The sequence below is a fragment of the Coregonus lavaretus genome (genome assembly GCF_964263955.1).
Source record: "Coregonus lavaretus genome assembly, chromosome: 4".
NCBI classification, from domain to species: domain Eukaryota; kingdom Metazoa; phylum Chordata; class Actinopteri; order Salmoniformes; family Salmonidae; genus Coregonus; species Coregonus lavaretus.
The window spans coordinates 78,354,765-78,377,175 of record NC_139991.1 but is presented as its reverse complement, the minus strand read 5'-3'; the positions used below and the strand labels follow the sequence as shown (position 1 = coordinate 78,377,175).

The window sequence follows — 22,411 nt, the reverse complement described above, 5'->3', positions numbered from 1 at the left end:
GTGAGGATGCCAGGTCGGTCATTAAGTGGCTGCAGACTGAACTCATACCAAGGTATGGGGTTCCAAGACAAATCCGATCCGACAACGGGTCCCATTTCAGTAACCAACACCTGAGACAGGTGGAGGAGAGGTTCGGCATTGTGCACAAGTTTGGGTCTGTGTACCGGCCGCAATCTCAGGGCCTCGTGGAACGTGCCAATCAAACTTTGAAGGCTAAGATAGCCAAGGTATGTGCAGGTTCAAAGTTGACGTGGGTTGAAGCTCTGCCCCTGGCGTTGATGGCCATGAGAGCCTCTCCAGGAGCAGGCACCCATCTCTCTCCACATGAGATTATGACTGGTAGAGTCATGCCTGGTCCACCAAGGGAGGGAGGTCATATGCCCGCCCTTGATGTACAACAAATTGTAATGTCTGATTATGTGAGAAAACTAACGGAACTCTCTGCAGCTATCTCCAAACAGATTCACAAGGTCCAAGAGGGGGAGCTGACGGGAGATCCGGCGCCGCTGAAGGTAAAGGTTGGTGACTGGGTGAGGGTTAAGGTCCACAAGAGAAAGTGGCAAGAACCCAGGTGGACTGGACCGTACGAAGTGAAGGAGGTTACTTCACACTCAGTCCAGGTCAAAGGTAAATTGGGCGCACCTTGGCACCACCTTACACATTGCACACCAGCACCAACTCCTTCCAGAACTTTGACTGAGGTCAGGGCTGACTTGAGCGCCCTAAATTCGGCACCAAATACAGAGGCTCCTAGTCTGTGAGAATGTGGAGGAGACTCTCATTAACAGAGACTGGAGGGCTTCGCCCTGGGAGGAGACATAGACCTCCCTGGGAGAGACTGGGTATCTCTGGTCCCTTGTTTGTTATTTTCATTATAGTCACTGGAGTTTCCATGGGAACTTTCACATGGCTAATACAGCAACTAGCACATCCACCTACTAATATCACTAGTCCTAATAATATCACATCTCACGCCACCGTCAGAACAAACACCCATACCTTACGAAAACGACATGTTTTAAATAGCGACCAAAACTGTACTACCAACCAAATTAGAAGTACCACCCTATGTATCCCTATAAATACTACCACCACTGTCACCGTCCCTTGGGGAATGTTGGAAAGTACTGGGCAGAATGAAAACAGGAAGTTATGGCAAGTCCAATATCATTGGTACATGACATTGGGGGGTTTGGATAAATGGTCCTGGAAAAACCTAGTCGCCGAGACGGGTCCTGATTGGTCAAGTTATTCAACAGGACGGAACGTCTTATTATGGCGAAATGGACTTACATTGGCCAAAGAACAAAATGGCCTGAAGTTAATTATCCCACCAGGCCAGAGGGAGGGCTGCCAATATTTCATATTGGCTCCATATATGGACACCGGTCCATATAGTCCATATAGGGCTCCACTTTATATTTACAATTATAAATGGAACTTGATTGTTTGTTTTGTATCAACACCCGACCCTTCCACTTCTACAATTAAGGACGATAGAAAAAACATTGTGAAACCCACAGGTAGAGGTAGATGGGGACCAATTACCATGGTTACCACTCCACCTACTTTGGATGATGCAATCCTGACTGCTACAGGTGTCTCCGGCCTTTCTAACAACTGGCTCTTGTTGACTGAGGAAGCGGCAAGGGTGACTCATCAGAGTTGTGTGGTTTGTATGGGGGCACGGCCATTGCTTCGCATTATCCCTGCCGCCATTACGCCAGAATGCTTCCTGTCTGTCATGAAACATGACAACCCTTCCGCCAATTGTACACTATGGGACGTAGTTCATCCCTTGGTTACTAAAGTAACTAAGAAACCAATTTTTTCCTATCAGGTGGCTAGAGCTAACTTTACCTGTGTTAATCTCACGAAAGGTCTACCATTGTTGGGTATGGTACCTGTTGGATGGTGTCGGTTTACCTATACGCCTAATGCTGAGTTTAAACCTGTTTCCAGGGCTGATGTCTGGTGGTGGTGTGGAGGCGTTCGTCTGTTTGATGGACTGCCTGGAAATGCCACAGGCACCTGTGCACTAGTCTCTCTTTTGCTACCAATTTCTGTGTATCCAACAGGTGTTCAGGAGCTGGTGACCCATGTGTCTAACTTAATTCCTACCAGGACCAGGCGCGCTGTGGGCCCTACTCCTGGGGACCCAACCTACATTGATGCAATTGGGGTCCCTAGGGGGGTACCAGATGAGTATAAATTGATTGACCAAGTAGCCGCAGGTTTTGAATCTTCATTTTGCTGGTGGTGCACGATTAATAAAAATGTTGACAGAATCAATTATGTCCATTTTAATGTTCAAAAATTAGGCAATTGGACACAACAAGGTTTTGAGGCGGTGCATGGCCAGTTGGCTGCGACCTCTCTCATGGCTTTCCAAAATCGTATTGCTGTCGACATGCTCCTGGCTGAAAAAGGAGGAGTATGTGCTATGTTTGGTGAACAATGTTGTACCTTTATTCCCAACAATACAGCCACAGATGGCAGCTTGACTGTCGCCCTGGAAGGGTTACGAACTCTTAATGGCAAAATGAAGAGCCACTCAGGGGTGGATACTTCAATGTGGGACTCTTGGATGGATGCGTTTGGTAAATATAAAACGCTTGTTTCTTCTATACTTGTATCCATCTCTGTTTTTGCTGCAATTCTAGTGCTTTGTGGATGCTGTTGCATTCCATGCATACGGACGCTGACAACCAGGATTATAACCACCGCTATTGATCCAAATCCTGCAGATAACGGTCAGATGTTTCCTTTGCTTGCTATTGACGATGCTGACCAAGGATATCTGGATGATGAATAGCATTTAAGCTTTTTGTCATGTCTCTTGTGAGACGTGAAGAGGGGGAATGTAAAACTTTATCTTCTGATAAAGTTTTCCCTATTTTGCCAATTGCAGCATTTAAGCTTTTTGTCACGTCTCTTGTGAGACGTGAAGAGGGGGAATGTAAAACTTTATCTTCTGATAAAGTTTTCCCTATTTTTCCAATTGCACTATTAGCTTTTGTCACGTCTCTTGTGAGACGTGAAGAGGGGGAATGTAAAACTTTATCTTCTGATAAAGTTTTCCCTATTTTGCCAATTGCAGCATTTAAGCTTTTTGTCACGTCTCTTGTGAGACGTGAAGAGGGGGAATGTAAAACTTTATCTTCTGATAAAGTTTTCCCTATTTTGCCAATTGCACTATTAGCTTGTGTCACGTCTCTTGTGAGACGTGAAGAGGGGGAATCAAAACTTTATCTTCTGATAAAGTTTTCCCTATTTTGCCAATTGCACTATTAGCTTGTGTCACGTCTCTTGTGAGACGTGAAGAGGGGGAATCAAAACTTTATCTTCTGATAAAGTTTTCCCTATTTTGCCAATTACACTGTTAGCTTGTGTCACGTCTTAAGTTTTCCTTCTTTACTGTTACTTGGTCACGTCTCTGGGGAGACGTGAAGAGGGGGATTTGTCGTAGTAAATATATAATGTTATAGCTTGGTCTGACTAAAATCTTGTGCATGACCCATTTTGTGTTGGGCGTTTGTTTTCAATACAATGGACAAAATGGTCCTATCTTGTCAGCCTTGTCAGCAGGTGGCCAAGGACAACACCCACGCCATAGGTCTCTCAGTTCTTCCAACTCACGAGTTCTTGCTCTGAGGACACACACACACACACACACACACACACACACATCATCACTGATAACACACACACACACACACACACACACACACACACATCATCACTGTTAAACACACACACACACACACACACACACACATCATCACTGTTAAACACACACACACACACACACACACACAAAAATCCCCTTCTCTTAGGCTGAACATCTGAAGACAGAGAACCCGACTCAGAGCCAATGCAACAGTGACACTAGCCTGGAGGGGACCTCGCCCAACTCATCAGGACCAATCAGAAGATCAGAACTACTAGATTCAACCTACTTCATTTTATTGCATAAAATGTCAGCACACAATGTTTCGGGGCTCTCTTCTGATAAACTCCCTACGAGTTTGACGAACGAGTCCGTGCACGCTATTCCAGATATCTTTACCTCTGAATAAACTGCCTTATATTATACAATTATCCACCTTGTCCAAAAGTCTCTACTTGGTCTCAGTTCTCCAGTAAACTTGTGATCATCAACACTAGCATGTCACCACGTGAAAAAGTAGCTGGCTAGCTCACTAAAAACGTGTCAATAAAAAGGTCACAATATCAATTATGTATATGAGAAACTAAAAAGGCTATAATATCTACGCTACTTGCTAGGTTACCTGCTACTTGTCGATGAGTTTGCATGGAGAAATGTGCCTTGAGGGATGACGTCAAAGCTTGCGACAAGATGTGTAGTTCTGTCTGATGGCCACATTAGCAGCTAATTAGCATTTTGTTTATGCGGGGTAATTACAGGCAAATATATTGATAAAAGTCACCTTGTCCGAGAGAGATTTACACGGTTATCAAAACGTCACGCCAGGGGAAGCCTACACTAAACACAAACGCAAAAATGAATGGTGAAAAAAACATTGGAACCATTTCCGGGTTTTACCGGTAGGTTTTATGAGTATTATGACTCATACTGTGGTACTCAATTCTCTCCATGTTCTTGTCACAAGATTCCTCTTTGCTCTACAGCCACACCGCTGTTGTCTCCACTGCACCACTGTATGCCTTGTGTTGCACTACACTGTCGTTACTGTATGTATGGCTACTATTTCATTGTGCTATGTAAACTATCCTGTATCTTCAGAACAGATCAACTTTGAGGTTATTACTAAGCTTACTTAAATATTGGACGCTGTGAAAGACTGTCTCTATTACTGTTCCTACTTTGAGTATTATTTTGAATGACTTGTTTATTGTGAAATCTTGTGAGAGAAGAATATATCGAATTATTACATGTTTACTTTGCCAACAAATAAGGGAGCTGAAATGAGGGAGCTGAAATTATACCTTTGAACTTGAGATGAGTTAAATGGAATACTAACTGAAATCTGGACATTGACAGGCCTATAACATCTCACATGTAGCCTAATATGAAATGTACTACTGTAGAATTAAATATTTCTTGCAGTACAATGATGCTCCAACTGTTTTTTGTATCCGGAAAAGAAAGTGGAGCAATATAAGATTCATTTATTTCAGTATCTCGAGCAAATGCGAATATGTGATTGATCCTTTTAGATAACAGCTGTAAGTATTTTGACCACGTAAACTATGCATCAATAACGAAGTGAATTCTTATCAGAAACATGGATTTTAGTTTTCACTGCTTTTATTCAGAAAATGTTTGCAAGGGAAGAATATTTCGGCTACCCTGTTTAGAGCTATTGCGTTTTCTTCCCGGCCCGGTCGAGGGGAGCAACAATGAAAGAGAAAGCTTTACAGACGTCAGCTAGATGATTTATGCATTCATTCTATCATTGAAGACATTTATTCTTGTGAGTACCGATTGATTTATTATGTATTATAATTGATTTGTCTTCTAGAGCAACAAGTTATGACTGAAGAGAAGCCTCGGCCTATTTGACTAGACAAGTTGACTAAAATAGTCTATACATTTTTTGAAATTATAAGCAGATAAAATTTGCGTGGAACGGATGTGGGTGGGGCTATGTTTACGTAAGGGTGCTAATTTAAAAAAGTCACAAAAGCTCTGAAGAAGGCCTTGAGGCCGATAGTAAAGCTTATTAAAGGGCAGTGATGCTATCAAGAGCAGTGTGCCGGTTTCTTCTTTTCTCCTCATCTTATTCAACTGTTACCATGGCACCTGCAACAAAGATAGCTCAGATGTGCAAGTGCCTTTTGAACTTCCTGTATATAGCCATGTTATTACCTGGTACTTCCTGTATACAGTCACGTTATTACCTGGTACTTCCTGTATATAGCCATGTTATTACCTGGTACTTCCTGTATATAGCCATGTTATTACCTGGTACTTCCTGTATACAGCCATGTTATTACCTGGTACTCCCTGTATATAGTCACGTTATTACCTGGTACTTCCTGTATATAACCATGTTATTACCTGGTACTTCCTGTATACGGTCACATTATTACCTGGTACTTCCTGTATATAGCCATGTTATTACCTGGTACTTCCTGTATATAGCCATGTTATTACCTGGTACTTCCTGTATATAGCCATGTTATTACCTGGTACTTCCTGTATATAGCCATGTTATTACCTGGTACTTCCTGTATATAGCCATGTTATTACCTGGTACTTCCTGTATACAGCCGTGTTATTACCTGGTACTTCCTGTATACAGGTGTTATTTTTACTCATTATTGTTATTCACTGATTTATTCCTCGTGTCCCTTTTTATTATTGTACTATCTTATCTTTAACTCTGCATTGTTGGAAAATGACCCGTAAATGATCCTTTCAGTTAGTGTTGTTTTCATAGCATGTAACAAATAAAATGTGTTTTGATTTGTAGACAGGTTCAGCACTAGACCTCGGGGCAGACCATTTGGAACATCAACAAATATAATATTATCTGAACTCAAGAGGGCCTAGCTGTACTATCGGTTTCGTTATAATTAGCCTTAATAATTAAATATGTAGTTGTCGCAAACACCTTAAATGCTCCCGGAGAAAATAAACACACACACACGTCACGCAATTCACTATGTGGTTGGTTCCTTGAAGGTCACTGCTTTTTGACGAGGGAGAGTAACTGGTCAATGAGACCAAATTGGAGTTTGTCTTTTCTCAGCTGCAGTTTTACCGAAACGTGAACTGTCCGGTGCCAAAGGTTTTTATCAGTACACGTGCAATTAAGGGTAAGAACGCGCGGGCACCTGCGTTAGACAGTCGGAGAGCGTTTGGGGGGTGAGAGGAGAAAGAGAATACCGGATGTTTCCAGATCAGATGGATGATATTGGAATATATTTTTGGAAGTAAACGTATTTAACTAACAGAAAATGAGAGGGAATCTAACAATAAGTTACGAATAATACCCAAACTGTAACGATGTGTTCATCATTCCCAAATCGGCATTGTTTTTCTTACTATGTTATTTTCCATTGACCTGCATTGGGATATTTGAAACCAAACGGAATACTCGATTAAAAAAAATATAAATGCATTTATTGATAATGAAAAGATTTTGAGATGAAAAGCTGCAGTTTTAGCCAATATTTTTGTGTCTGTGCGTGAGTTGTGGCCGCGCTCGCTCCTGTTGGTGTCTGACCGGGATCATTACATGGGAGACGGAGAGATCTAACTGGCGTTGCGCTGGGACATCAAGAGTGGCAGGGGAACCAGTGGAGCTCCGTTTTTCGGTGTTGGTCGGAGGTCCCTGTTGCGTGATGAAGCGGTTCAGGATTTGGGGTGCGTTTGGCCGGTTTGTGCTGCTCCCTTTGCTCGCTCCATGCACCATGCTGTCGTGCGTTCTGATTCCAGTGTGTTTCTCTTCCTCCCAGCCTTGTCAAATCCTCAAGCGGATTGGGCACACGGTGCGCGTGGGGGCCCTGCAACTGCAGCCGCGGCTCTTCGGTCCCGTTTCTACCTTCAGAGGCGGGAAAGAACCCCCTGTCCCCGTGGAGGAATGGGATATAAACGGAGGCACGAGGGAAGCAGTGGAGAGACAGTTGAAAATTACCAAAAGTGGCAATAAACAGGGTTTATGCAGCCTAAGGACTAATGGGTCCGTGAACAGCCAAGACAGGGAGAGGGAGAGGGACAGGGACAGGGACAGGGACAGGGACAATGGGGGTAAAAGTAAAAACATGTATATACAGATCGAGAGTGAGAGTAATGTGTTTATGCCGAGGGACTCTATCATATTAGCCATGGAGACGTTGAACCGCATGGTCGGTCTGTTACCATATAACCTCTCACTGGAGGTGGTGATGGCTGTGGAAGCGGGGCTCGGGGAATTACCCGCCTACTCCTCCTCTACCCCGGGCTGTGGAGACCCCATGTCTGTGTCCTCTACCCCGGTCAGTGAAGACCCCATGTCGTTTCTGCAGAGTGTTTGTCATACTGTTATAGTCCAAGGAGTTTCTGCTATGATGGCTTTCCCTCAGACCAGGGACGAACTGGTGAAGTTGGAATTCATCGCGTCAGCGCTTCAAATTCCTGTCATCAGTGTTGTCCAGAACGAATTCAAACGGCAGAGTAAGGTAAGGCAGAGAAAGGTAAGGCAGATAGATCTCTGAAGGCTTAAACACTGGTGCAGTACTAGCATAACATTGTATTTGATGTGTCTGGTACATGGACAGAGCGCTCCAGTTCAGAAACTCCAATCATGGACAGAGCGCTCAAGTTCAGAAACTCCAACCATGGACAGTTGAGAAAGGAAGGGTGTTTCTGTCAATTCAGCACCACGCATTCCTCGTGCTGCTTTACTCGATGAGTAAATGTTGATATTTGTCTTTCCTTGTCCTGTGTAACGTGGGCAGCTAAATGCACACTCCATGCACAATCTATCCCACAAATATAACAATATATTCCTAAAGAGAGAGAGAGAGAGAGAGAGAGAGAGAGAGAGAGAGAGAGAGAGAGAGAGAGAGAGAGAGAGAGAGAGAGAGAGAGAGAGAGAGAGAGAGAGAGAGAGAGAGAGAGAGAGAGAGAGAGAGAGAGAGAGAGAGAGAGAGAGAGAGAGAGAGAGAGAGAGAGAGAGAGAGAGAGAGAGAGAGAGAGAGAGAGAGAGAGAGAGAGAAGGGCCCATAGCTACATAGTGGACTACTGACCAGGGCCCATAGCTACATAGTGGACTACTGACCAGGGCCCATAGCTACATAGTGGACTACTGACCAGGGCCCATTGCTACATAGTGGACTACTGACCAGGGCTCATTGCTACATAGTGGACTACTGACCAGGGCTCATTGCTACATAGTGGACTACTGACCAGGCCCCATTGCTACATAGTGGACTACTGACCAGGGCCCATTGCTACATAGTGGACTACTGACCAGGGGCCATAGCTACATAGTGGACAACTGACCCGGGCCCATTGCTACATAGTGGACTACTGACCAGGGCCAATAGCTACATAGTGGACTACTGACCAGGGCCCATTGCTACATAGTGGACTACTGACCAGGGGCCATAGCTACATAGTGGACTACTGACCAGGGCCCATTGCTACATAGTGGACTACTGACCAGGGCCCATTGCTACATAGTGGACTACTGACCAGGGCCCATTGCTACATAGTGGACTACTGACCAGGGCCCATAGCTACATAGTGGACTACTGACCAGGACCCATTGCTACATAGTGGACTACTGACCAGGGCCCATTGCTACATAGTGGACTACTGACCAGGACCCATTGCTACATAGTGGACTACTGACCAGGACCCATTGCTACATAGTGGACTACTGACCAGGGCCCATTGGTACATAGTGGACTACTGACCAGAGGCCATAGCTACATAGTGGACTACTGACCCGGGCCCATTGCTACATAGTGGACTACTGACCAGGGCCCATTGCTACATAGTGGACTACTGACCCGGGCCCATAGCTACATAGTGGACTACTGACCCGGGCACATTGCTACATAGTGGACTACTGACCCGGGCCCATTGCTAAATAGTGGACTACTGACCCGGGCCCATTGCTACATAGTGGACTACTGACCAGGGCCCATTGCTACATAGTGGACTACTGACCAGGGGCCATAGCTACATAGTGGACTACTGACCCGGGCCCATTGCTACATAGTGGACTACTGACCAGGGCCCATTGCTACATAGTGGACTACTGACCAGGGCCCATAGCTACATAGTGGACTACTGACCCGGGCACATTGCTACATAGTGGACTACTGACCTGGGCCCATTGCTACATAGTGGACTACTGACCAGGGCCCATAGCTACATAGTGGACAACTGACCCGGGCCCATTGCTACATAGTGGACTACTGACCCGGGCCCATTGCTACATAGTGGACTACTGACCCGGGCCCATTGCTACATAGTGGACTATTGACCAGGGCCCATAGCTACATAGTGGACTACTGACCCGGGCCCATAGCTACATAGTGGACTACTGACCAGGTCCCATAGCTACATAGTGGACTACTGACCAGGACCCATTGCTACATAGTGGACTACTGACCAGGACCCATTGCTACATAGTGCACTACTGACCAGGGCCCATTGCTACATAGTGGACTACTGACCAGGGCCCATAGCTACATAATGGACTACTGACCAGGGCCCATTGCTACATAGTGGACTACTGACCCGGGCCCATAGCTACATAGTGGACTACTGACCCGGGCCCATAGCTACATAGTGGACTACTGACCAGGGCCCATTGCTACATAGTGGACTACTGACCCGGGCCCATAGCTACATAGTGGACTACTGACCAGGACCCATAGCTACATAGTGGACTACTGACCCGGGCCCATTGCTACATAGTGCACTACTGACCAGGGCCCATTGCTACATAGTGGACTACTGACCAGGGCCCATAGCTACATAGTGGACTACTGACCAGGGCCCATTGCTACATAGTGGACTACTGACCCGGGCCCATAGCTACATAGTGGACTACTGACCAGGGCCCATAGCTACATAGTGGACTACTGACCAGGGCCCATTGCTACATAGTGGACTACTGACCCGGGCCCATAGCTACATAGTGGACTACTGACCAGGACCCATAGCTACATAGTGGACTACTGACCCGGGCCCATAGCTACATAGTGGACTACTGACCAGGGCCCATAGCTACATAGTGGACTACTGACCAGGGCCCATAGCTACATAGTGGACTACTGACCAGGGCCCATAGCTACATAGTGGACTACTGACCAGGGCCCATTGCTACATAGTGGACTACTGACCAGGGCCCATTGCTACATAGTGGACTACTGACCAGGACCCATTACTACATAGTGAACTACTGACCAGGGCCCATAGCTACATAGTGGACTACTGACCCGGGCCCATTGCTACATAGTGGACTACTGACCAGGGCCCATTGCTACATAGTGAACTACTGACCAGGGCCCATTGCTACATAGTGGACTACTGACCAGGGCCCATAGCTACATAGTGGACTACTGACCCGGGCCCATAGCTACATAGTGGACTACTGACCAGGGCCCATAGCTACACAGTGGACTACTGACCAGGGCCCATTGCTACATAGTGGACTAAAGTACGGCACTATATAGGGAATAGGTGTGTGTGTGTGTGTGTGTGTGTGTGTGTGTGTGTGTGTGTGTGTGTGTGTGGAGCAGAGGACAGCAGTGATTAGTAATATAAGTCAGTTTTATCTAAGTCAGGTTTATCTCAAGTAATTCATGTCCTAACATGGTTCACACCGTAGGGTGTGAGTCATCTTCAAAGCATGAGACAGCTTCTTGGTATGACTTGACCTGGGTCCAGGACTGGTTACACCCACGCTTCCACTCTCTGGGCGGACACTCTAACCCCAAGGACACTGAGTTGGTCTTAATTCACTTAGAACTTACAAGACTGTAATGCTCACTGCAGGGCTAATATTCTGGTTACTGACTGTGTCCATCAGACTGTAATACTGACAGCAGGGCTAATATTCTGGTTACTGACTGTGTCTGTCAGACTGTAATGCTCACCGCAGGGTTAATATTCTGGTTACTGACTGTGTCCATCAGACTGTAATACTCACTGCAGGGCTAATATTCTGGTTACTGACTGTATCTGTCCGACTGTAATACTGACAGCAGGGCTAATATTCTGGTTACTGACTGTATCTGTCAGACTGTAATACTCACTGCAGGGCTAATATTCTGGTTACTTACTGTATCCATCAGACTGTAATACTCACCACAGGGCTAATATTCTGGTTACTGACTGTATCCATCAGACTGTAATACTCACTGCAGGGCTAATATTCTGGTTACTGACTGTATCTGTCAGACTGTAATGCTCACCGCAGGGTTAATATTCTGGTTACTGAATGTATCTGTCAGACTGTAATACTCACTGCAGGGCTAATATTCTGGTTACTGACTGTATCCATCAGACTGTAATGCTCACCACAGGGCTAATATTCTGGTTACTGACTGTATCTGTCAGACTGTAATACTCACTGCAGGGCTAATATTCTGGTTACTTACTGTATCTGTCAGAATGTAATACTCACTGCAGGGCTAATATTCTGGTTACTGACTGTATCTGTCAGACTGTAATGCTCAACACAGGGTTAATATTCTGGTTACTGACTGTATCTGTCAGACTGTAATGCTCACCACAGGGTTAATATTCTGGTTACTGACTGTATCTGTCAGACTGTAATACTCACCGCAGGACTAATATTCTGGTTACTGACTGTATCTGTCAGACTGTAATACTCACCGCAGGGTTAATATTCTTGTTACTGACTGTATCTGTCAGACTGTAATACTCACCGCAGGGTTAATATTCTGGTTACTGACTGTATCTGTCAGACTGTAATACTCACCGCAGGGTTAATATTCTGGTTACTGACTGTATCTGTCAGACTGTAATGCTCACCGCAGGGTTAATATTCTGGTTACTGACTGTATCTGTCAGACTGTAATACTCACCGCAGGGCTAATATTCTGGTTACTGACTGTATCTGTCAGACTGTAATACTCACCGCAGGGCTAATATTCTGGTTACTGACTGTATCTGTCAGACTGTAATGCTCACCGCAGGACTAATATTCTGGTTACTGACTGTATCTGTCAGACTGTAATGCTCACCGCAGGACTAATATTCTGGTTACTGACTGTATCTGTCAGACTGTAATGCTCACTGCAGGGCTAATATTCTGGTTACTGACTGTATCTGTCAGACTGTAATGCTCACCGCAGGACTAATATTCTGGTTACTGACTGTATCTGTCAGACTGTAATACTCACCGCAGGGCTAATATTCTGGTTACTGACTGTATCTGTCAGACTGTAATACTCACCGCAGGGTTAATATTCTGGTTACTGACTGTATCTGTCAGACTGTAATACTCACTGCAGGGCTAATATTCTGGTTACTGACTGTATCTGTCAGACTGTAATGCTCACTGCCGGGCTAATATTCTGGTTACTGACTGTATCTGTCAGACTGTAATACTCACCGCAGGGCTAATATTCTGGTTACTGACTGTATCTGTCAGACTGTAATACTCACTGCAGGGCTAATATTCTGGTTACTGACTGTATCCATCAGACTGTAATACTGACAGCAGGGCTAATATTCTGGTTACTGACTGTATCTGTCAGACTGTAATACTCACCGCAGGGCTAATATTCTGGTTACTGACTGTATATGTCAGACTGTAATACTCACCGCAGGGCTAATATTCTGGTTACTGACTGTATCTGTCAGACTGTAATGCTCACCGCAGGACTAATATTCTGGTTACTGACTGTATCTGTCAGACTGTAATGCTCACCGCAGGACTAATATTCTGGTTACTGACTGTATCTGTCAGACTGTAATGCTCACTGCAGGGCTAATATTCTGGTTACTGACTGTATCTGTCAGACTGTAATGCTCACCGCAGGACTAATATTCTGGTTACTGACTGTATCTGTCAGACTGTAATGCTCACCGCAGGACTAATATTCCGGTTACTGACTGTATCTGTCAGACTGTAATGCTCACCGCAGGGTTAATATTCTGGTTACTGACTGTATCCATCAGACTGTAATACTCACCGCAGGACTAATATTCTGGTTACTGACTGTATCTGTCAGACTGTAATGTTCACCGCAGGGTTAATATTCTGGTTACTGACTGTATCCATCAGACTGTAATGCTCACCGCAGGGTTAATATTCTGGTTACTGACTGTATCTGTCAGACTGTAATGCTCACTGCAGGGCTAATATTCTGGTTACTGACTGTATCTGTCAGACTGTAATACCCACCGCAGGGCTAATATTCTGGTTACTGACTGTATCTGTCAGACTGTAATACTCACCGCAGGGCTAATATTCTGGTTACTGACTGTATCTGTCAGACTGTAATGCTCACTGCAGGGCTAATAATCTGGTTACTGACTGTATCTGTCAGACTGTAATGCTCACTGCAGGGCTAATATTCTGGTTACTGACTGTATCTGTCAGACTGTAATGCTCACTGCAGTGCTAATATTCTGGTTACTAACTGTATCCATCAGACTGTAATACTGACAGCAGGGCTAATATTCTGGTTACTGACTGTATCTGTCAGACTGTAATACTCACCGCAGGGCTAATATTCTGGTTACTGACTGTATCTGTCAGACTGTAATACTCACCGCAGGGCTAATATTCTGGTTACTGACTGTATCTGTCAGACTGTAATGCTCACCGCAGGACTAATATTCTGGTTACTGACTGTATCTGTCAGACTGTAATGCTCACCGCAGGACTAATATTCTGGTTACTGACTGTATCTGTCAGACTGTAATGCTCACCGCAGGACTAATATTCTGGTTACTGACTGTATCTGTCAGACTGTAATGCTCACTGCAGGGCTAATATTCTGGTTACTGACTGTATCTGTCAGACTGTAATGCTCACCGCAGGACTAATATTCTGGTTACTGACTGTATCTGTCAGACTGTAATACTCACCGCAGGGCTAATATTCTGGTTACTGACTGTATCGGTCAGACTGTAATGCTCACTGCAGGGTTAATATTCTGGTTACTGACTGTATCCATCAGACTGTAATGCTCACCGCAGGGTTAATATTCTGGTTACTGACTGTATCTGTCAGACTGTAATGCTCACTGCCGGGCTAATATTCTGGTTTCTGACTGTATCTGTCAGACTGTAATACTCACCGCAGGGCTAATATTCTGGTTACTGACTGTATCTGTCAGACTGTAATGCTCACCGCAGGACTAATATTCCGGTTACTGACTGTATCTGTCAGACTGTAATGCTCACCGCAGGGTTAATATTCTGGTTACTGACTGTATCCATCAGACTGTAATGCTCACCGCAGGGTTAATATTCTGGTTACTGACTGTATCTGTCAGACTGTAATGCTCACTGCAGGGCTAATATTCTGGTTACTGACTGTATCTGTCAGACTGTAATGCTCACTGCAGGGCTAATATTCTGGTTACTGACTGTATCTGTCAGACTGTAATGCTCACCGCAGGGTTAATATTCTGGTTACTGACTGTATCCATCAGACTGTAATACTCACCGCAGGACTAATATTCTGGTTACTGACTGTATCTGTCAGACTGTAATGCTCACCGCAGGGTTAATATTCTGGTTACTGACTGTATCCATCAGACTGTAATGCTCACCGCAGGGTTAATATTCTGGTTACTGACTGTATCTGTCAGACTGTAATGCTCACTGCAGGGCTAATATTCTGGTTACTGACTGTATCTGTCAGACTGTAATGCTCACTGCAGGGCTAATATTCTGGTTACTGACTGTATCTGTCAGACGGTAATTCTCACCACAGGGCTAAATTCTGGTTACTGACTGTATCTGTCAGACTGTAATGCTCACCGCAGGACTAATATTCCGGTTACTGACTGTATCTGTCAGACTGTAATGCTCACCTCAGGGTTAATATTCTGGTTACTGACTGTATCCATCAGACTGTAATACTCACCGCAGAACTAATATTCTGGTTACTGACTGTATCTGTCAGACTGTAATGCTCACCACAGGGTTAATATTCTGGTTACTGACTGTATCCATCAGACTGTAATGCTCACCGCAGGGTTAATATTCTGGTTACTGACTGTATCTGTCAGACTGTAATGCTCACTGCAGGGCTAATATTCTGGTTACTGACTGTATCTGTCAGACTGTAATGCTCACTGCAGGGCTAATATTCTGGTTACTGACTGCATCTGTCAGACGGTAATTCTCACCACAGGGCTAATATTCTGGTTACTGACTGTATCTGTCAGAATGTAATACTCACCGCAGGGTTAATATTCTGGTTACTGACTGTATCTGTCAGACTGTAATACTCACTGCCGGGCTAATATTCTGGTTACTGACTGTATCTGTCAGACTGTAATGCTCACTGCAGGGCTAATATTCTGGTTACTGACTGTATCTGTCAGACTGTAATGCTCACTGCATGGCTAATATTCTGGTTACTGACTGTATCTGTCAGACGGTAATTCTCACCACAGGGCTAATATTCTGGTTACTGACTGTATCTGTCAGAATGTAATACTCACCGCAGGGTTAATATTCTGGTTACTGACTGTATCTGTCAGACTGTAATACTCACTGCCGGGCTAATATTCTGGTTACTGACTGTATCTGTCAGACTGTAATGCTCACTGCAGGGCTAATATTCTGGTTACTGACTGTATCCATCAGACTGTAATACTGACAGCAGGGCTAATATTCTGGTTACTGACTGTATCTGTCAGACTGTAATACTCACCGCAGGGCTAATATTCTGGTTACTGACTGTATCTGTCAAACTGTAATACTCACCGCAGGGCTAATATTCTGGTTACTGACTGTATCTGTCAGACTGTAATGCTCACCGCAGGACTAATATTCTGGTTACTGACTGTATCTGTCAGACTGTAATGCTCACCGCAGGACTAATATTCTGGTTACTGACTGTATCTGTCAGACTGTAATGCTCACCGCAGGACTAATATTCTGGTTACTGACTGTATCTGTCAAACTGTAATGCTCACTGCAGGGCTAATATTCTGGTTACTGACTGTATCTGTCAGACTGTAATGCTCACCGCAGGACTAATATTCTGGTTACTGACTGTATCTGTCAAACTGTAATGCTCACTGCAGGGCTAATATTCTGGTTACTGACTGTATCTGTCAGACTGTAATGCTCACTGCAGGGCTAATATTCTGGTTACTGACTGTATCTGTCAGACGGTAATTCTCACCACAGGGCTAATATTCTGGTTACTGACTGTATCTTTCAGACTGTAATACTCACCGCAGGGTTAATATTCTGGTTACTGACTGTATCTGTCAGACTGTAATACTCACTGCCGGGCTAATATTCTGGTTACTGACTGTATCTGTCAGACTGTAATGCTCACCGCAGGACTAATATTCTGGTTACTGACTGTATCTGTCAGACTGTAATGCTCACCGCAGGACTAATATTCTGGTTACTGACTGTATCTGTCAAACTGTAATGCTCACTGCAGGGCTAATATTCTGGTTACTGACTGTATCTGTCAGACTGTAATGCTCACCGCAGGACTAATATTCTGGTTACTGACTGTATCTGTCAAACTGTAATGCTCACTGCAGGGCTAATATTCTGGTTACTGACTGTATCTGTCAGACTGTAATGCTCACTGCAGGGCTAATATTCTGGTTACTGACTGTATCTGTCAGACGGTAATTCTCACCACAGGGCTAATATTCTGGTTACTGACTGTATCTGTCAGACTGTAATACTCACCGCAGGGTTAATATTCTGGTTACTGACTGTATCTGTCAGACTGTAATACTCACTGCCGGGCTAATATTCTGGTTACTGACTGTATCTGTCAGACTGTAATGCTCACTGCAGGGCTAATATTCTGGTTACTGACTGTATCTGTCAGACTGTAATACTCACTGCAGGGCTAATATTCTGGTTACTGACTGTATCTGTCAGACTGTAATTCTCACCACAATGCTAATATTCTGGTTACTGACTGTATCTGTCAGACTGTAATACTCACTGCCGGGCTAATATTCTGGTTACTGACTGTATCCATCAGACTGTAATACTCACTGCAGGGCTAATATTCTGGTTACTTACTGTATCTGTCAGACTGTAATACTCACTGCAGGGCTAATATTCTGGTTACTGACTGTATCTGTCAGACTGTAATACTCACTGCAGGGCTAATATTCTGGTTACTGACTGTATCCATCAGACTGTAATACTGACAGCAGGGCTAATATTCTGGTTACTGACTGTATCCATCAGACTGTAATACTCACCACAGGGCTAATATTCTGGTTACTGACTGTATCTGTCAGACTGTAATACTCACTGCAGGACTAATATTCTGGTTACTCACTGTGTCTGTCAGACTGTAATACTCACTGCAGGGCTAATATTCTGGTTACTGACTGTATCTTTCAGACTGTAATACTCACTGCAGGACTAATATTCTGGTTACTGACTGTATCTGTCAGACTGTACTGCTCACTGCAGGGCTAATATTCTGGTTACTGACTGTATCTGTCAGACTGTAATACTCACTGCAGGACTAATATTCTGGTTACTGACTGTATCTGTCAGACTGTAATGCTCACCGCAGGACTAATATTCCGGTTACTGACTGTATCTGTCAGACTGTAATGCTCACCGCAGGGTTAATATTCTGGTTACTGACTGTATCCATCAGACTGTAATACTCACCGCAGGACTAATATTCTGGTTACTGACTGTATCTGTCAGACTGTAATGCTCACTGCAGGGCTAATATTCTGGTTACTGACTGTATCTGTCAGACTGTAATACTCACCGCAGGGCTAATATTCTGGTTACTGACTGTATCTGTCAGACTGTAATACTCACCGCAGGGCTAATATTCTGGTTACTGACTGTATCTGTCAGACTGTAATGCTCACTGCAGGGCTAATAATCTGGTTACTGACTGTATCTGTCAGACTGTAATGCTCACTGCAGGGCTAATATTCTGGTTACTGACTGTATCTGTCAGACTGTAATGCTCACTGCAGTGCTAATATTCTGGTTACTAACTGTATCCATCAGACTGTAATACTGACAGCAGGGCTAATATACTGGTTACTGACTGTATCTGTCAGACTGTAATACTCACCGCAGGGCTTATATTCTGGTTACTGACTGTATCTGTCAGACTGTAATACTCACCGCAGGGCTAATATTCTGGTTACTGACTGTATCTGTCAGACTGTAATGCTCACCGCAGGACTAATATTCTGGTTACTGACTGTATCTGTCAGACTGTAATGCTCACCGCAGGGTTAATATTCTGGTTACTGACTGTATCTGTCAGACTGTAATGCTCACTGCAGGGCTAATATTCTGGTTACTGACTGTATCTGTCAGACTGTAATGCTCACTGCAGGGCTAATATTCTGGTTACTGACTGTATCTGTCAGACTGTAATGCTCACCGCAGGACTAATATTCTGGTTACTGACTGTATCTGTCAGACTGTAATGCTCACCGCAGGACTAATATTCTGGTTACTGACTGTATCTGTCAGACTGTAATGCTCACTGCAGGGCTAATATTCTGGTTACTGACTGTATCTGTCAGACTGTAATGCTCACCGCAGGACTAATATTCTGGTTACTGACTGTATCTGTCAGACTGTAATACTCACCGCAGGGCTAATATTCTGGTTACTGACTGTATCGGTCAGACTGTAATGCTCACCGCAGGGTTAATATTCTGGTTACTGACTGTATCCATCAGACTGTAATGCTCACCGCAGGGTTAATATTCTGGTTACTGACTGTATCTGTCAGACTGTAATGCTCACTGCCGGGCTAATATTCTGGTTACTGACTGTATCTGTCAGACTGTAATACTCACCGCAGGGCTAATATTCTGGTTGCTGACCCTATCTGTCAGACTGTAATGCTCACCGCAGGACTAATATTCCGGTTACTGACTGTATCTGTCAGACTGTAATGCTCACCGCAGGGTTAATATATTGTGGTTACTGACTGTATCCATCAGACTGTAATACTCACCGCAGGACTAATATTCTGGTTACTGACTGTATCTGTCAGACTGTAATGCTCACCGCAGGGTTAATATTCTGGTTACTGACTGTATCCATCAGACTGTAATGCTCACCGCAGGGTTAATATTCTGGTTACTGACTGTATCTGTCAGACTGTAATGCTCACTGCAGGGCTAATATTCTGGTTACTGACTGTATCTGTCAGACTGTAATGCTCACTGCAGGGCTAATATTCTGGTTACTGACTGTATCTGTCAGACGGTAATTCTCACCACAGGGCTAATATTCTGGTTACTGACTGTATCTGTCAGTCTGTAATGCTCACTGCAGGACTAATATTCCGGTTACTGACTGTATCTGTCAGACTGTAATGCTCACCGCAGGGTTAATATTCTGGTTACTGACTGTATCCATCAGACTGTAATACTCACCGCAGAACTAATATTCTGGTTACTGACTGTATCTGTCAGACTGTAATGCTCACCGCAGGGTTAATATTCTGGTTACTGACTGTATCCATCAGACTGTAATGCTCACCGCAGGGTTAATATTCTGGTTACTGACTGTATCTGTCAGACTGTAATGCTCACTGCAGGGCTAATATTCTGGTTACTGACTGTATCTGTCAGACTGTAATGCTCACTGCAGGGCTAATATTCTGGTTGCTGACTGTATCTGTCAGACGGTAATTCTCACCACAAGGGCTAATATTCTGGTTACTGACTGTATCTGTCAGACTGTAATAATCACCGCAGGGTTAATATTCTGGTTACTGACTGTATCTGTCAGACTGTAATACTCACTGCCGGGCTAATATTCTGGTTACTGACTGTATCTGTCAGACTGTAATGCTCACTGCAGGGCTAATATTCTGGTTACTGACTGTATCCATCAGACTGTAATACTGACAGCAGGGCTAATATTCTGGTTACTGACTGTATCTGTCAGACTGTAATACTCACCGCAGGGCTAATATTCTGGTTACTGACTGTATCTGTCAGACTGTAATACTCACCCCAGGGCTAATATTCTGGTTACTGACTGTATCTGTCAGACTGTAATGCTCACCGCAGGACTAATATTCTGGTTACTGACTGTATCTGTCAGACTGTAATGCTCACCGCAGGACTAATATTCTGGTTACTGACTGTATCTGTCAGACTGTAATGCTCACCGCAGGACTAATATTCTGGTTACTGACTGTATCTGTCAGACTGTAATGCTCACTGCAGGGCTAATATTCTGGTTACTGACTGTATCTGTCAGACTGTAATGCTCACCGCAGGACTAATATTCTGGTTACTGACTGTATCTGTCAGACTGTAATACTCACCGCAGGGCTAATATTCTGGTTACTGACTGTATCGGTCAGACTGTAATGCTCACCGCAGGGTTAATATTCTGGTTACTGACTGTATCCATCAGACTGTAATGCTCACCGCAGGGTTAATATTCTGGTTACTGACTGTATCTGTCAGACTGTAATGCTCACTAACGGGCTAATATTCTGGTTACTGACTGTATCTGTCAGACTGTAATACTCACCGCAGGGCTAATTTTCTGGTTACTGACTGTATCTGTCAGACTGTAATGCTCACCGCAGGACTAATATTCCGGTTACTGACTGTATCTGTCAGACTGTAATGCTCACCGCAGGGTTAATATTCTGGTTACTGACTGTATCCATCAGACTGTAATACTCACCGCAGGACTAATATTCTGGTTACTGACTGTATCTGTCAGACTGTAATGCTCACCGCAGGGTTAATATTCTGGTTACTGACTGTATCCATCAGACTGTAATGCTCACCGCAGGGTTAATATTCTGGTTACTGACTGTATCTGTCAGACTGTAATGCTCACTGCAGGGCTAATATTCTGGTTACTGACTGTATCTGTCAGACGGTAATTCTCACCACAGGGCTAATATTCTGGTTACTGACTGTATCTGTCAGACTGTAATGCTCACCGCAGGACTAATATTCCGGTTACTGACTGTATCTGTCAGACTGTAATGCTCACCGCAGGGTTAATATTCTGGTTACTGACTGTATCCATCAGACTGTAATACTCACCGCAGGACTAATATTCTGGTTACTGACTGTATCTGTCAGACTGTAATGCTCACCGCAGGGTTAATATTCTGGTTACTGACTGTATCCATCAGACTGTAATGCTCACCGCAGGGTTAATATTCTGGTTACTGACTGTATCTGTCAGACTGTAATGCTCACTGCAGGGCTAATATTCTGGTTACTGACTGTATCTGTCAGACTGTAATGCTCACTGCAGGGCTAATATTCTGGTTACTGACTGTATCTGTCAGACGGTAATTCTCACCACAGGGCTAATATTCTGGTTACTGACTGTATCTGTCAGACTGTAATACTCACCGCAGGGCTAATATTCTGGTTACTGACTGTATCTGTCAGACTGTAATGCTCACCGCAGGACTAATATTCCGGTTACTGACTGTATCTGTCAGACTGTAATGCTCACCGCAGGGTTAATATTCTGGTTACTGACTGTATCCATCAGACTGTAATACTCACCGCAGGACTAATATTCTGGTTACTGACTGTATCCATCAGACTGTAATGCTCACCGCAGGGTTGATATTCTGGTTACTGACTGTATCTGTCAGACTGTAATGCTCACTGCAGGGCTAATATTCTGGTTACTGACTGTATCTGTCAGACTGTAATGCTCACTGCAGGGCTAAAATTCTGGTTACTGACTGTATCTGTCAGACGGTAATTCTCACCACAGGGC

At 44.3% G+C, this 22,411-nt stretch overlaps 1 protein-coding gene across 1 annotated transcript in view; it reads left to right on the top strand.

Moving 5' to 3' along the window:
• Positions 1-7,755: 7,755 nt before the first annotated feature.
• Positions 7,756-22,411, top strand: part of LOC311127550 (glutamate receptor ionotropic, NMDA 3A-like) — a gene marked incomplete at both ends in the record, with an annotated part of 76,737 nt that continues 62,081 nt past the window's right edge. The window contains one exon of the mRNA XM_084159367.1: positions 7,756-8,151. Within this exon, the coding sequence (XP_084015493.1) occupies positions 7,756-8,151 (396 nt within the window). The remainder of the gene's footprint in view (positions 8,152-22,411) is intronic.